Here is a 16,690-nt window from a genome sequence, read left to right on the forward strand (position 1 = left end):
CTTGTGACTTGGCCACTCGAAAACCTGCTCTTTTTTTAACACTTTAAACATAAAATTATTTGTAAAATAAAAAACGCATCTAATTAGTGAAAGAGAAGCAAGAAATGTACTTAATCCCTTAAAAAAGAATATGGAAATGTACTCAAATAATTAGGTTAAATACAATCTAATACCATATAAGCAGACAAGAATTCTTACAAACCAGAACCTCTCTCTCTCTCATCATGTCCCGTAGTAAATACAAACCTACCCCTCTCTCTCATCATGTCCTGTAGTAAATACAAACCTGAACCTACATGGGAGATTGGTACCACGGGTAAGTTTGATTTGCTAGACCACACTGACTAAATTAAATTTGATTTGGAACCATATGAATGTGAATGATAATCATAAGATGCCCCTTATGATTCTAATTCTCATGTAAATGAGAAAATGACTCATTTTCCCGTCAGGCTCGGGTATTAATATGGTCCTGCTTGTAGCCTTATGGGTATTAAGTTCTGTTGCCTAAAATAAAGGCCGGTGAACACTGGAGCCACCATTTTTATTAATAAAAAAATTAAAATGTTAAAGTCACTGGATTATTGAAAGAAAAAAGAATGCACCACGAAGGACTTCCATACGGATTTCATGTGCCATAATCGAGTATTCTCTGGCTCAATCATAAGTGGAAAACATGTTCGTGAAGTCAGAACACATAAAGGATTAGTCTCTTGCTTTTTTTTTTTAAAGGCAAGTTGTTCAACGTACCATTGGGTTTTGAACAGACCCCACCAGTTATTCAACATCCCATTGGGTTTTGAGCATCCCACCACAAGAGGACCCACACTGACAGCTCCTACCAATCACGCGGAGCACCTACCCGTTGGTTAGGGAAATGCCCTTGAGGAGCGCACTCCCCATGGTCGATATTGAAATAATCACCACTGGTAATGATTTTTTTTTTTTTTTGAAGACAAGCTGGGGGGGACATGCATTAACAACTCCTACCGGTGGTGATTTTTAATAACACCTAATCCCAACCCCATCTTTGATATACAGTCTGTCAACTGTGAGGCCCAGCAACAGATGGTGGGTGATTAGGTTAAATTGTGCAATCACATTGCACATTTTCTTAATTCGACCATCCCTAGATAAAAGTTATATGCCAAAATAGTGCAGATGTCATCATTCACTAAAAAAAAATATCTGCAAAATCGCTTAGGGCATGTTTGGAATCTAGGAACTGGGATAGAAGTTAAGGCATTTGACAAAAAAGTTGGTCAAACTACCACCTGCTGGCTGTTTGAAAAGTGATAACTGGGATGGGAGTTAATGCATTTGGGATGAGAAGTGGCATTGTATTTACACTAAAGCATGGAATTGACTGTTACGTGGTAAGATTTGGCAGCTGCTGCTTCTTAAAATGCCACCTCCCATCCCATCCCATCCCATCTACAAGTTTCCAAACAGTGCCTTTTGGAGATTGGACGGTTCTGACATATTTTACAGCAATCATAAACCCGGTATTTCTAATGCTCAGCTGCATAGTTGTTTGATCTGTGACTCTACCTAGCATGTATGAAATAATAACGTCATATAGAATTTGGTCTTAAGATGCTAAACAGAACATGCTTAAAAACCTGGGGAAATCATGCTTCTGTTTACATGCATGGTATGGAGTGGCATCTGATAGCTGTTGTGCTGCAGGAATTAGTAGAGATCTGCCAACTGATGATTATATCATGCTATATAAAATCAAGGAAAGCAGGTGGTGCAGATTGGAGGGACAAGCTCAATTCTCCTGCCATTTGTGTCTATGTCTCAGCGCTGCTCTACTACTGGCTAAAATCAATTAATGTGTTTGGAGTATTTGTGCAATTGCTTGTATGTGTGATTTGCCTAATATTTGTCGCCAATGAAGTGCCATCAATCTTTTCACCGCTGATGCTTGATGTTGAAAAAAAAACTATAATTTTTTACTACTTGGAAATCACAAAAATCTTAGTTTATGCAAAACCTTAGTTTTGCTTTTATACCATGCTTGTACAAAAATTCTTAAATATGAAAGAATTTTACATTATATTTATCACTATTATTTGCTATATATAGGAAAATGTGCAAATTCCTCAGGAAAGCAGCATATAAAAAGCATATTCATTTTTCGAAAAACAAACTTTCTTTTCAAAAATATTAAATACGACCCTCCTCACTTACTAGCATTAAATGTGATGCTTTGGTATTTAAAATGATGCTTCGATATTTACAAAATGACATTTCATTACTTACAAAATAATAGTTCACATATATTTTATGCGGACTTCATGAGGTCTTCCTAAAATGTATGCGAGCCTTCTTTCTCATTTCTTTAATTGTCACTTAAACATATATTCACACATTGTTTTTGCACTTGATTCACTCGTGAAAATTTATCTTACCGAAAAAACTTGAAGGATTGGCTGAAATAGTCACCGATGAAGTATCGTTGATGTGTGTTTCATCATAAATAGTTGTCAAAAATTTTGCTGCTAAGGAAGAGGTTTGGGGACCATCGATTGGGGACCGCAAGAACCTTAGGTTACATAAAAATTGTTGAGAAACTATATTTTGATGACACACAATATGATACATTGTCATATTTGATTTAATATGATATGATAATATGTCCTCTTGAAAAATGTTATATTATGATTGAATATGCTTTGCCATGTATCTAACGAGTATTTGATGCAAGGATATCTCACCCAAAAGGATGGAGACCTCATGTTCAAGTACAACCGTGGTGCAATCATACTTCTTGAAGAAAAAGCTTGATGAGTCATGCATTCTTAAAGATCATCTAAAGAGATCGGCTTCCTCAAGATGAAGATTTTTTTCTTCTTTAGAGTCATATGTAACAGAACCTTCAGAAGCATGCATATTGCATATTACATACTTTATCATAAAAGTCACTCATTCCCAAAAGCTATATTTCATAAAAGTATACGATAGTTTCAAAAAGCACCTTTTTGAAAACCAATAATTGTACCTTCTTACAAACCTTTATGGAAAAGGTATTTTGACATAATATATTAGCTCATGATTTCAAAGAGCAATAATTGTACCTTCTATCATGTATAAGACAACTTGAAAAGAAATAAAAAGAAATGATTTCAAGTATGTAAGAAAAAGATAAAACATAGAAATCGGCTAGACAAAGAAAAACAAATATAATATGTTTAGAAAAGACCTTAGTTACCTATTTACAACTTAAGAATGTCGACTTACTTAAAGTCATCATTCTATTTGTAAAACATTTAATACCTCCTCTAAAAATCTTTTTAGAAATAACTATTTTAATCCCACTCAAGAATGTCGACTTGCTTAAAGTCTTCATTCTCTCTGTAGACATTAAATAGCACATCATAAAAAAATTCTTTATATGACTATTTACAAATAAAGATCTCAAAGCATTTATTGTACTTACACTCATTTAAGTAAAGAAGTGACAATTTCTAAATAAAATACTTAAGTACTACAAAATCATTAATTAGAATAAAGACAAAACTACATGATGGCTTACACATCCAATGTCCAATGTACTATTATAAGAAAAAGACTTTTTACATAAAATAAATCATACCTAAAATATTAAAATGACTAGTGTACCCCAAATACTACTTTTATAGAAAGAAGACTTTTTCGAAAATCCATAAAGATGTTTTTTTAAATGACTTGACATCTCACATTCCAAAAATACTATCATTTCAAAAAGGCAACGACTATTTTTCCAAGGCTATATAAACACAATCAAATTAATCATTTCACATGGACATATGAGCTTACAACGAGAAAAATTCCTATTCGATATTTGAAAGAGAGCCTTGAAAAAGAAAAAGAAAAGAAAGAGAAAAAGTCAAGAATAGCTCTTTGACAAATAGTATCTTCTGAGTGAAAAGAACAGAACATTCTGAGAATCCTTCATTCGTGCATTCATATCATTCTGAAAGTTCTATAGGAAGTATTGTAACTTTCTGTTATTCACTGTATTCCTTCTTTGTTGAAAGAAGTAGACCTTTGAGAAAGAGGGTATTGTCCTTCTCTGTTGAGAGAAGAAAACCTCTGTGAAAGAGGGTGTTGTCCTTCTCTGTTGAGAGAAGAAGACCTCTGTGAAAGAGGGTGTGCCCCTTCTCTATTGAGAGAAGAAGACCTCTGAGGAAGAGGGTGTTGTACTATTTATCCGGTAACTCGGATGTTATAGTGGAAAGCTCAAGTGGTTTGCTTGGGGACTGGATGTAGGTCAGGGTTTTGACTGAACCAGTATAAATTCTGTGTTTTATGTGTTGTGTCTTATTGCATTCTATTTTTAATTTATCGATCTATTTAGTATTTCACTATTCACCCCCCCCCCTCTAGTGGTATTTCATTTGGTATCAGAGCAGGTTTGCTGGTTTCGACATAACAAGTCTTTCAGCACAAATGACATCTACCTCTTATGCTTGTGATATTGAAGGTCAACACGCATCTCGTCCTCCTTTCTTCAACGACTCCAACTATGGATACTGGAAATGCAGAATGGATATATTTCTCAAGTCCATAGATTTTGTTGTATGGAAAATTGTTGAGCATCCATACACATCTCCATCTGCAGACTATAGCTTATGGTCTGATGAAGAAAAGAAAATGGCAAATCTAAATGCAAAAGCTATGAATGCATTATATTGTGCCATTGATCAGAATGAATTCAACAGAATATCCGTTTGTGAATTTGCTTATGATATTTGGCATTCTTTAGAGGTTATTCATGAAGGAACAGACAAAGTAAAAGAAGCCAAAATCTCATCTCTGGTTCGAAAATATGAGTTGTTTAAGATGAACAAAGATGAACCCATCACAGAGATGTTTACTAGATTCACCAACATCACCAACGACCTGAAATCTCTGGGAGAAACCTATTCTCAGACAGATAAGGTGAAGAAAATCTTGAGATCTCTCACAACTGATTGGGAGAAAAAGACTACAAATATTGAAGAAGCTCAAGATTTATCCAAACTTACCATGGACGACTTAATAGGCAATCTTATGGCCTATGAAGTCCATATGAAGGAAAGAAGGGAAGAGGAACAACCTACAAAGAAAACTCTAGCCTTCCCAGCTCTTTCTGAGAATGAGGACTCAGAAAAAGAATTTGAAATTACGCTACTCACCAGAAAATTTCAGCGCTTCATGAGAAAGAATTGGCTTCCAAATAAGCACAAGGAAAGAAAAGACTCTAAGGAAGATTCCATGTGCTATCAGTGTAATAAGCCAGGTCACTTGAGACGTGATTGTCCTCTTCTCAAAAGAAAATCCAAAACTGAGGAACCAAAGAAGAGGTTCTTCAAGAAAAAGGCTCTGCATGCTCAATGGGATGATTCAGAACCATCCACAAGTGAAGAGTCAAGTGATGATGAAGCTGAAACCGCCAACATGTGCTTCATGGCAGAAAGCTCTGTAAGTGAATCCCTTGATTTCTCCTTTGAAGATCTTCAAAATGCTTTTCAGGAACTTTTTGAAGAATCAAGAAAAACGATTCTAAAAAATAAACATTTGAAATCTGAAAATCTAGAGCTTATATTGAGAAATGAAAAACTAAATATTGAAAATTCTGAGATACAAAAGAAAAATTTTCTGATTACTTCTGAAATCTCTTCTATTAGCTCCAAGACTAAAAATCTTCAAGTAGAAATTTCAGAATTAAAAAATAAAACTGAGAACCTTATGAAAACGGTTTTCAAGTTTACTAAAGGAAAAGAGAACCTGGATAAACTCCTATCCTCTCAAAAAGTTTCTTTCTGACAAGAATGGTATTGGCTACTCTCATTTTAACAAACCTTCTTGTATGAATCAAAAGATCACTTTTGTCAAAGGTTCTTCTGAACCTAAAAATGAGTATTATTTTAAATCCTTGTACTCCTCTAAAGTTGTAGACAAACCCAAATCAAAATGGATATGGGTTCCTAAGTCTAACAAAAAGGGACCCGATTGGGTACCACAAAGGATTTTTACTTGATTTTTTGCAGGCTCCAAAGAAGAAGAACAGATGGATACTAGACAGTGGATGTTCAAAACACATGACAGGACATCCAGATCTTTTTGTTGTTCTTCATCATAAAGAAGGAGGAACTGTCACCTTTGGAGATAACAACAAAGGTTTGATAATTGGTATTGGTAATATTGGCAATATTGATAAACCTCTTATCAAAGATGTTCTCTTTGTTAAAGGCTTAAAACATAACCTTCTAAGTATAAGTCAAATGTGTGACACAGATTATAATGTTAGTTTTAAACATGATGCATGTCTTATAGCAGACACCAACGAAAACATCATTTTAAAAGGTATAAGAAGAAATAATATATATGAATTATACCTAGAAAACATTATTGAACATTGCCTTATAGCTAATAATGAAACTCAACATTTATGGCACATGAGAATGGGTCATGTCAACTTCAAGTACATGTCTAAATTAGCTAAAAACAAGTTAGTACGTGGGTTACCTAAAATATCTTTTAAAAAGGACTATTTCTGTGATTCATGTCAACTAGGAAAATTGTGAAAATCATCTTTCAAATCAAAAAATATTGTTTCAAGTAAAAGACCTTTAGAGCTTCTCCACCTGGATCTTTTTGGCCCTTCTAGAGTAGCTAGTCTTAATCATAATAAATATGCTTTTGTCATTGTAGATGATTACTCAAGATTTACTTGGGTTATATTTTTGAAAAACAAAAGTGATTCGTTTTGTGAATTTGAAATTTTATGTAAAAAGTTACAAAATGAAAAATCTTGTTCTATTATAAAAATCCGTAGTGACCATGGAGGAGAATTTGATAATGAACTTTTTGTAGATTTTTGTAACTTGCATGGTATTTCTCATAACTTTGTCTTTCCTAGAGCTGCACCTCAAAATGGTGTAGTAGAAAGAAAGAATAGAACCATTCAGGAATCTGCTAGAACTATGCTCCAGCATAATAATCTTGCTAAATCTTTTTGGATAGAAGCTGTTGATACTGCATACTATATAACAAATAGAGTTCTTATTAGGCCCTTATTAAATAAAACTCCTTATGAATTATTCTATGACAGAACTCCAAGAATAGACTATTTTAAAGTCTTTGGATGTAAATGCTTTATCCTTAATACAAAAGATAGCCTAGATAAATTTGATGCTAAATCTGTTAAAGGCATATTCTTAGGATATTCAAGTCATAGTAAAGCATACAGAGTTTTTAATAAGAGTTCATATACTGTTGAAGAATATATGCATGTCAGTTTTTGTGAATCTATTGATCAATTTGTTCTTAAGCAGACTAACGATGATGATGTTGAAAGTACGAATTTATTTCTAGATAACACAGCTAAATCTAATGAAGATGATCATCAAAGAACATTTGTTGAAATCAGAGATCATCCTCAAAAGCAGATTTTGGGAGACCTAACCAAGGGGGTTCAAACTAGAGCTCAGCTGGAACAGATTGCAAACATGGCATTCATTTCTCAACTTAAACCAAAGAAGATTGATGAAGACATCATCGATGAGTTCTGGATGCTAGCCATGACTGAAGAACTGAATCAATTCCAAAGAAATGATGTTTGGGATCTTGTACCAAGACCAAAGGATCATTAGATCATTGGGACAAGATGGATCTTCAGAAACAAACTAGATGAAACAGGTAATGTTATAAGAAACAAGGCAAGACTAGTAGCTCAAGGATACAACCAGGAGGAAGGTATTGACTTTGATGAAACATTTGCTCCTGTTGCTAGACTTGAATCTATTAGAATGTTTTTAGCATATGCAAGCTATATGGATTTCAAACTATATCAAATGGATGTTAAAAGTGCTTTTCTAAATGGTTTTATAAATGAAAAAATTTATGTAAAACAACCTCCAGACTTTGAAAATGAACAATATTCAGATCATGTTTTCAAACTAAAACGTGTCTTATATGGATTAAAACAAGCACCTCGTGCTTGGTATGACAGACTCAAAACCTTTTTATTAAAAACTGGTTTTTCTGTAGGCAAAGCAGACTCTACTCTATTTGTGAAAATAGTGAATAATCATACCCTAATTGTTCAAATTTATGTGGACGATATCATCTTTGGATCTACTAACATCAATCTCTGTGAAGATTTTTCTAAGTCCATATAGAAAGAATTTGAAATGAGTATGATGGGAGAACTCACCTACTTTCTTGGACTGCATATTAAGCAAACCAAGGATGGAGTCTTCATCAATCAATCTAAATATGCTCATGAACTTCTGAAGAGGTTCAACATGAACTCAACCCTAATCACCTATTTAAATAGGTGATTAGTAATATTACACGTAGGCATACATAATTGTTCTAAATTACTTATGACCACCTCAAGTATGTTAATATTGCTTTTAACCAAAAATGGAAATTAGAAAAAGGAAAATGTATTGGGTGAAGGGGGAGAGGGGGTTGGACGTTTCGTGGACTGAGAGAAAGGAAAGAAAGTAAATTATAGAATACGTACACCATGGTAAATAAAACATTAAATGAAAATGGGAAAAACAATGTGATAAAAATAAGAACAATAATAGTTGTATTCTTGTGATTGGTTACAAAGAGGGATTCGGTCACTTGGATTTTAGTGTTCAACTCCAATATATATATATATATATATTTATATATATATATATATATATATATATATATATAATGGGATGTCTTCGTATGACATTATCTCTTCTTTTTTCATGTGTAAAATCACACTTCTGTGCAACATGAATACCCACTTTTCTGTGCATGAAGCATGTGACATTAAGATGTATTTGCCCATGTACCTTTGGGTCATCTAGTTATTATTTGGCATGAATTCTTCACTTGCGCAAATGTTTTCCAAACCAAAAGAGTATCTATCTTGCAGGAAAGCTTTTACTTTCTTGCTGCATTTCCGTGCATCACCTCACAGTGGTTATGATGTTAGGATATCTTGCAGGGAGTGCTTCTACTTTCTTGTTGCATTGCCTTGTAGCACTTGACAGTTGTTATTACATTGGCATTACATGTCATGTGTTCTTTGTTGCAGTGATGCTTGCATTTGCTTGCTTGGTTTCTGCTGAAATGGTTATAATTTTGTGAATGTTTTTCTAAATTCTGTCTTCTATGGAAATTGTAATAGAAATATATGATCTCTCAAGCTTTAGGCATGCATGAACACCGTGTATAGAAATAATTGTTTTGCTTCTTTCTTCAGGGATTTTGATTTTGAAATAATTATTGTGGATGATGGAAGTCCTGATGGTAGCCAAGATGTGGTAAGACAACTGCAGCAAGCTTATGGTGAAGACCATATTGTAAGTGCTTTCAAACATTCTCATCACAATTTGAAGTTCCTTGAGTTGCATAATTAACTTTCCAGCTTTTTCTTGTTTTAGTTATTACGACCAAGGCCAAGGAAGCTTAGGCTAGGTATTGCTCTAATCATTTAATCCTCAATTGAGTTGACCAAAGTTAGTATCTTAACCTTGTATTGTTGTTAGGAACTGCTTATTTTCATGGGTTGAAGTCTGCATCTGGGGATTTTGTTGTAATCATGGATGCTGATTTGTCTCATCATGTGAGTTTTCTTTTCCATGTATTTGCAACTTAGAGTCATAAACAATGTGGTTTGGTTCTCTATTTCAGAAGCTTATCAAATTGGCATCTGAAGCTCCTTGTTTTCTGTTTCCTTTTTCTACAGCCTAAATATCTACCAAGCTTCATCAGGTCGGCATATGCATGATATATTCTCTTCTTGTGTCATGAATTCTTTAATTGAGATTAGACCTTCTCCTCACACCTTATTTTGTAAATTCTTATTCTCTCTCTCTCTCTATATATAAGGTTAATCTAACATTAAACTAGTATTTACCATTAGATGGATTCAACATTATAAAATGCCTAAAATACCCTTAAAAGAATGACATTTTTTAAAATGCATGGTTACTTTTTGGGCATTTTATCTCTTTTGAACTTGGAGGGAAATAAAAGGTCAAACACCTTTTCCAAAAAAGTAACTTTATGAATCTATCAAGTTACCTTTATGAACTAAAAAATTAACCATGCATTTTTTTAAAAATGCCCTTCTTTTAAGGGTATTTAGTCATTTTATAATGTTGAATCCATCTAATGTTAAATACAACTAGTTTAATGTTAGATTAATCCATATATGTGTATATATGTGTATGTGAATGTGTGTGTAGTAATGGTTACTATCCTCATTGGTAAGAAACCTCCTAGTGGAAAAATGTAAGTTTTTATTGTATCCCTTTTTTTTGTACATCTAACCTTCCAGATGTGTTCTACATATTAAGTTCAGTGGAAAGTGACCCTTGGATCATGTTTTACTGACATACATGTCAGATTTTACGAGGGTTGAAAAAACAACGATATGCAATGTACCAAATTTTCAAACCACAAAAAAAACATATTTTACATCAATCAACTATGATTCAAGGGTTGATTCCTACTATTTTGACCATACTGAACACATTCATGATGTCAGATTTGGTCAAAACAACCTTTCCCCATGAGTTCCAACTAGGGAGTTCCTTACCCATGTGGGTCGCAAATTCTATCCATAAATATATATATTTATTTATTCATCATTGTTATAAAATTATTGGATTTTTTTTGTTAGCTTCACTGATCTGTCTTTTCATTTTGTTTTTTCAGGAAGCAGATGGCGACTGGTGCAAGTATTGTTACAGGAACCCGGTATGTAAGGGGTGGTGGTGTGCATGGATGGACGCTCATGCACAAACTTACTAGTAGGGGAGCCAATGTGCTTGCTCAGACTTTTCTTTGGCCAGGTGTTTCAGATTTGACAGGTTCTTTCAGGTATAATACTCATATTGTAACCAAATTAATCGTAAATTATTTCCTGCACTCCTGGAGATTAATGCTTTTTGTCCCAGGCTATATCGGAAACCAATTCTTGAAGATCTGATTACTTCCTGTGTGAGTAAAGGATATGTTTTTCAAATGGAAATGATTGTCCGAGCCTCCAGAAAAGGCTACCGCATTAAAGAGGTAGTGATTAGTATCTTATGGCATTAACTAAGGCAGTTCTCAACAGTGTGGTTGATAAAGACATTTCTGTATGTTTTTCTTATCTGTAGGTGCCAATTACATTTGTTGATAGGGTATATGGTAGTTCAAAGCTTGGCGGGTCTGAGATTGTTGAGTATCTGAAGGGACTTGTATATTTGTTCTTTGCAACATGACACTAGTATGGCAAGCTTTGCTCTTTATCTGTCATTTTGTGACCATCAAAATCGCTATTTGGTAAGTTTCCATGTTTGAAAGTTCATACCCAGCATTTCCATGGAACAGATCTAAGTTTTGGTGACCATAGCTTTTACAAAAATGTATGTTTGCCTTCATTTCTAGGCATTAGGCATATAACATTGTTCATGAAATGTGTGGTAAAGAAATTTTTTGAATGTAGTCCATTTTGTGCCATTTTTCAATGATACTGCTATTTTCCCACCTACTGCAGTTGTTCATACGTAGCTCCAGCATTATTTTCAATATCTGTTCTGAATAGTTAATCTAAATATTTGCTTTTCCTAGTTAACTTGAATGACCCCTGATTCCTTCTATTGAAGGATAGGTAGAATCATAGTAACAAACCTTTTAAGCGGCAATTTTTCGTTTCTCAAAAAAACTTGCAAGAAATTGAGTTTTTTTATAAATCTGGAATTTTTGGCAAAATCTTGGCAATAAAAAAATAAATTTAAAAACATAAAATTTATTTTTTATAAGAAAATATTAATAAAAATTATTTAAAAATAAAAATACACGTTTTTTTATGATAAATAGCCGTTTAAAACATAAATATCGCGTTTAAATAGTGGTATTTATGTTTTTTCATAAATCTTGCGAGATTTTGAAAATCTTGCGGGAAATTGCTGTTTTAAACTTTCAGGCAATTTCTTGTGATATTATCGCAAGATTTTTATAAATCTCACGATATTTGTCACTATGGGTAGAATAACCAGGCAGTTCTTGCTAACCTATGGCAACCCATTTAATATCCACAGCTTTACCCAAAAGTGGTCGCATCTGGCATTAGACATGGATGAACCTCTCTTCACCGCTATTTTGGTTGCAAAGAGTGGGTGGAGAATAAATTAAAATACATTCTAATTGGTCAGAGAGTAGAAAGGGCTCACATGTTAGATCCAGCCATCAAAGCGGCTAGAAATGAAGCATTGTTCAGAGAATTTTTTCACCTCATGGTCTCTACTACCATTGAAGTCAAAGTAAAATTGACCTAATATACCATGTTTCTTGGAAAACAGTGAAAACTATTGACCTAATTAACTGCGTTTCTTGGAAAATAGTGAAAACTATGTCATGAGAACTGTTGTGATTGTGATATGCTTGCAACAATTGCTTCTTGATTGTGAGGCTCACCGACTTCAACAGCTTCTCTCAACCCCTGCCGAGTCAAGTTACTTTGCTGGTCGATTTCAGAGTGTATGAGCATAGGAAGCATAACCAAATCACCCATGGAATTTCAGCTTGTGAAGCCTGCTCCAGTGAGGGATAACCGCTCAAGTTAGAGAGTATTGGAATTATAAGCAAGACTCATCGTTTTCTCCCCTCATTTACTTGTCTTGGGAACCTGTTTTTTCATTAAGGCTATCTGCAGTTTTCTATGCAAACTCTTTGGGTTCCTCTCCCATTTATTTCTTCTTCTTGAAAATGTAATAGTCTTTTTAGTTTCTCTATGGTAGGAATTTAATATGTAATTAAATTCTGGTTGGGCTTGAATGCTATATATATAGCAGTCATGTATCCTCATTCAGTCAAGTCATTTTGGAATGTTTTGAATCCTTTTGTAGCCTTCTCTTTCTCTAGCACCATTTCTGTGTGTGTTTTCACTCTAGAGAACAATCTCTTCTCTAGTTTGTTATTTTGCTTCCAACATAGTGGTATCAGAGCTAGGATGACTTCCAACAATATGGTGCAACCACAAGTTCCTTGCTTTGCTGAAAAAAATTATAACAAGTGGAGTATTCAAATGAAGGCGTTCTTTGGCTCTCAAGATCTATGAGACATTGTTGAAAGTGGCTTCGATGTGATGGACAATGTGGAGGACATCACTCAACGACAATAAACTGAGTTGAAAGAAAATCGAAAGAAGAACAATAAAGCATTGTTCTATATTTATCAAGTTGTTGATGAAGGCATTTTTGAAAGGATATCTTCGGCGGAATCGGCAAAGGAAGCATGAGATACTCTCTATACAACCTATAAAGGAGAAGACAAGGTAAAAATGGTGAGACTCTAAACTCTTAGAAGTGAATTTGATTCTTTAAAAATGAAAGAATCTGAAACGATTGAAGCATTTTTCAATCGAGTCTTCTCCATTGTTAATCAAATGCGAGTAAATGGTGAAAACTTGAAGATCAAAGAGTTGTTGAAAAAATATTGAGAAGCTTAACTCGCAAGTTTGAGCATATTGTTGTTGCTATAGAAGAAACTAAAGACTTATCCACCTTGTCCATTGATAGTTTAATGGTATCACTTCAATCCCATGAACTTCGTATAAAGCAATTTGATTCTCCTCTAATCGAGCAAACTTTTCAGACACAACTCGCTATTCGTGGTGGTGCTCAAGGACGAAGAGGAAGAGAAAGAGGATATGGAGGTGATAGAAATCAAGAGACGAAAGAAGATGATTCTGATTCATCCTATTCTATGCGAGGAAGAGGTCGAGGTAGAGGTCGAGGACGTGGTCGCTCCCTCTCACAAGTTCAATGCTTTCATTGTCAAAAGTATGGTCACACCATAAAGTTCTGTAGAAAGAGATTGGCAGAAGAAAACCAGAAGGAGGTAACTTTCATGCATGAAAAAAATGAAATTCTTGATAATGATATCATCTTTCTTGCTTGTGATACTAAAGAAGAAACACATGATGAAGTATGGTATATTGATAGTGGTTGTAGTAACCACATGACTGGAAACAAAAAATTATTTGTGGACTTAAATGAAATGGTCCAAACTGAAGTTAGAACAGGTGATGATAATAGACTTGCGGTCAAGGGATGTGGTGATATTTTTGTTAAAACTAACATTGGCAACAAGCATGTTATCGATGTTTTCTATGTTCCAGGCCTCAAACACAATCTCTTGAGTGTTGGGCCACTTATTCTAAAAGGATATGATCTTCATTTCAAAGGAGAAATGTGTGAAATCAAGGATAAGAAGAATACTCTCATAGCCGAGGTGAAAATGACTCAAAACAAAATGTTTCCATTTATATTTCAAAGTGCAGTTCTTCGTTGCTTCAATACTATTAGTAAAGATCCATCATGGTTATGGCATCTTCGATATGGGCATTTAAATTTCAGTTCTTTATCTCTCATGTGCAAAAAACATATGGTCAGAGGCATGCCTAACATTCATCAGCAAGACAAAATCTGTGAAGGTTGTGTTCTTGGGAAACATCACAGAGACTCTTTTCCTTGTGGAAAATCTTGGCGAGCATCAAAACCACTTGAGTGGAAAATGGAAGGTCTATCAAATGGACGTTAAATCGGCTTTCTTGAATGGTCTCCTTGAAGAAGAAGTATATATTGATCAACCTCCGGGTTATGTGAAGAAGGATGAAGAAAACAAAGTGTGTCGATTGAAGAAGGCTTTATATGGACTAAAACAAGCGCCAAGGGCTTGGTATAGTCACATTGATGGATATTTCTTGAAGAATGGTTTCAAACGGTGTCCTTTCGAGCATACTCTCTTTATCAAAGAAGGCATTCAAGGAGAGTTCTTAGTCATATGTTTATATGTTGATGATTTAATAATTATTGGCACTAGTGTAAGCATGTGTGAAAATTTCAAGAAGGATATGATGCACGAATTCGAAATGACTGACATGAGGCTTCTTCATTTTTTTCTGAGCATTAAGGTAAAGCAAGCTGAAGATGGAATATTTATATCTCAAAAAAGGTATGCTGAAAATATATTGAAGAAGTTCAGAATGGAGGGTGCTACTCCTCTTAATACTCCCATGGAAGTTGGATTGAAACTTAGCAAAAATGATGGTGAAAGAAAGATCGATGCATCTCTCTATAGAAGTCTTGTTGGTAGTCTTATGTACTTGACTGCTACAAGACCTGATCTTATGTTCGCTGTTAGCAGGTTCATGGAAGCTCCTTCTAATACTCATTGGGACATAGGCAAAAGAATTTTGAGGTATGTGTGTGGTACTATCGATTATGAAATTCATTATAAAAGTGTCGAAGATTCAAGATTGATAGGATTTTGTGATGGTGATTGGGGTGGAAACAGAGATGATAGTAAAAGCACTTCAAGTTTCGTTTTTCACATTGGATATGGTGCAATCTCGTGGGCATCGAAGAAGCAAGTTGTTGTGGCTCTCTCCACAACCGAAGCTGAATATATTTCATTGGCTCTTTCTAGTTGTCAAGCTCTCTGGCTAAGGTGGATTCTCCATGAGCTGAAGCATCCTCAATGTGAAAGCACTCCTCTGTTTTGTGACAATAGTTCAACCATAGCACTCACCAAAAATCCAGTTTTTCATGGCAAAAGCAAGCATATTCGAATCAAGTATCATTTTATCAGAGACTTGGTCAAAGTTGGAGATGTCAATGTCAAATTTTGCAAGACCCAAGACCAAGTGACTGATATCTTTACAAAAGCATTGAAGAATGAAACTTTCAACAAATTAAGAGAGAAATTAGGTGTCGTCATAGTCTAGCTTAAGAGGGGCTATTAGAATTATAAGCAAGACTCATCGTTTGCTCCCCTCATTTACTTGTCTTAAGAACCTGTTTTTTCATTAAGGCTATCTGCAGTTTTCTATGCAAACTCTTTGGGTTCCTCTCCCATTTATTTCTTCTCCTTGAAAATGTAATAGTCTTTTTAGTTTCTCTATGTTAGGAATTTACTATGTAATTAAATTCTGGTTGGGCTTGAATGCTATATATATAACAGCCATGTATCCTCATTCAGTCAAGTCATTCTGGAATGTTTTGAATCCTTTTGTAGCCTTCTCTTTCTCTAGCACCATTTATGTGTGTGTTTTCACTCTAGAGAACATTCTTCTTCTCTAGTTTGTTATTTTGCTTCTAACAGAGAGGACTGATCATCTCTACCACGTACCGTCCCTAGACTTTGTTGCTTTGTTTGCACGGGCAATGAAGTCATCTGCTTCCAGACCTCCAAACACAAACTCATATCTGCTCCCATGCACGCACATCCACAGAGAAAACAGCTTTTGCAGGTGGCAACACAATCATGGTTACAAGTTTGCTTATCTCAACGGGAAGTTGGTAAGATTGCCTGATCATGGAACATACGAAACACCTCCAAATGGTGGAATCTTCCTTTCATTCCTCGCTTGTCTAATCTAAACATTTCTGTCATATTGTATACACTATTGATGTTAGTAGGCTCAATTTTCTGTAGAAGTGAAGTGAGATAGCCTTGATTTAAACCCTGCTTAATCTATCAAGCATGAAAAAAAATGGAAGAGATTTCGTCCTAAGATTCCATCTGTTGTGTCAACAACTCCAATCTTGGTTGAAATGGGAGTTTCTGAGAGGAAGATTGGTAAGAAACATCAAATAAAGAGCATCAATGAATGCTAAAAACTGGAAAAAGAAAAAGCAGTCTAAAAGAGATCTTGAGTCAATGTAGGATG

At 34.7% G+C, this 16,690-nt stretch overlaps 1 protein-coding gene across 1 annotated transcript; it reads left to right on the plus strand.

The window, feature by feature from the left end:
* Nucleotides 1-296: 296 nt before the first annotated feature.
* Nucleotides 297-11,237, plus strand: LOC149834578 (dolichol-phosphate mannosyltransferase subunit 1-like). The gene is made up of 8 exons (XM_090009397.1): nt 297-316; nt 9,227-9,326; nt 9,408-9,441; nt 9,513-9,589; nt 9,713-9,738; nt 10,687-10,851; nt 10,929-11,043; nt 11,133-11,237. The coding sequence occupies exons 1-8, from the start codon at nt 297-299 to the stop codon at nt 11,235-11,237; spliced, it is 642 nt and encodes a 213-aa protein (XP_089865523.1).
* The last annotated feature ends 5,453 nt before the right edge of the window (nt 11,238-16,690 follow it).

Source organism: Nuphar pumila, chromosome 6, assembly GCF_984573655.1.
Source record: "Nuphar pumila chromosome 6, dmNupPumi1.hap1.1, whole genome shotgun sequence".
Lineage (NCBI taxonomy): Eukaryota > Viridiplantae > Streptophyta > Magnoliopsida > Nymphaeales > Nymphaeaceae > Nuphar > Nuphar pumila.

Coding starts and splice junctions, on each gene's coding strand:
- LOC149834578 (XM_090009397.1), top strand. CDS start 297: ATGGGAGATTGGTACCACGG. Junction 317..9,226: donor ATGGGAGATTGGTACCACGG/GTAAGTTTGATT, acceptor TTCTTTCTTCAG/GGATTTTGATTTTGAAATAA. Junction 9,739..10,686: donor TATCTACCAAGCTTCATCAG/GTCGGCATATGC, acceptor TTGTTTTTTCAG/GAAGCAGATGGCGACTGGTG.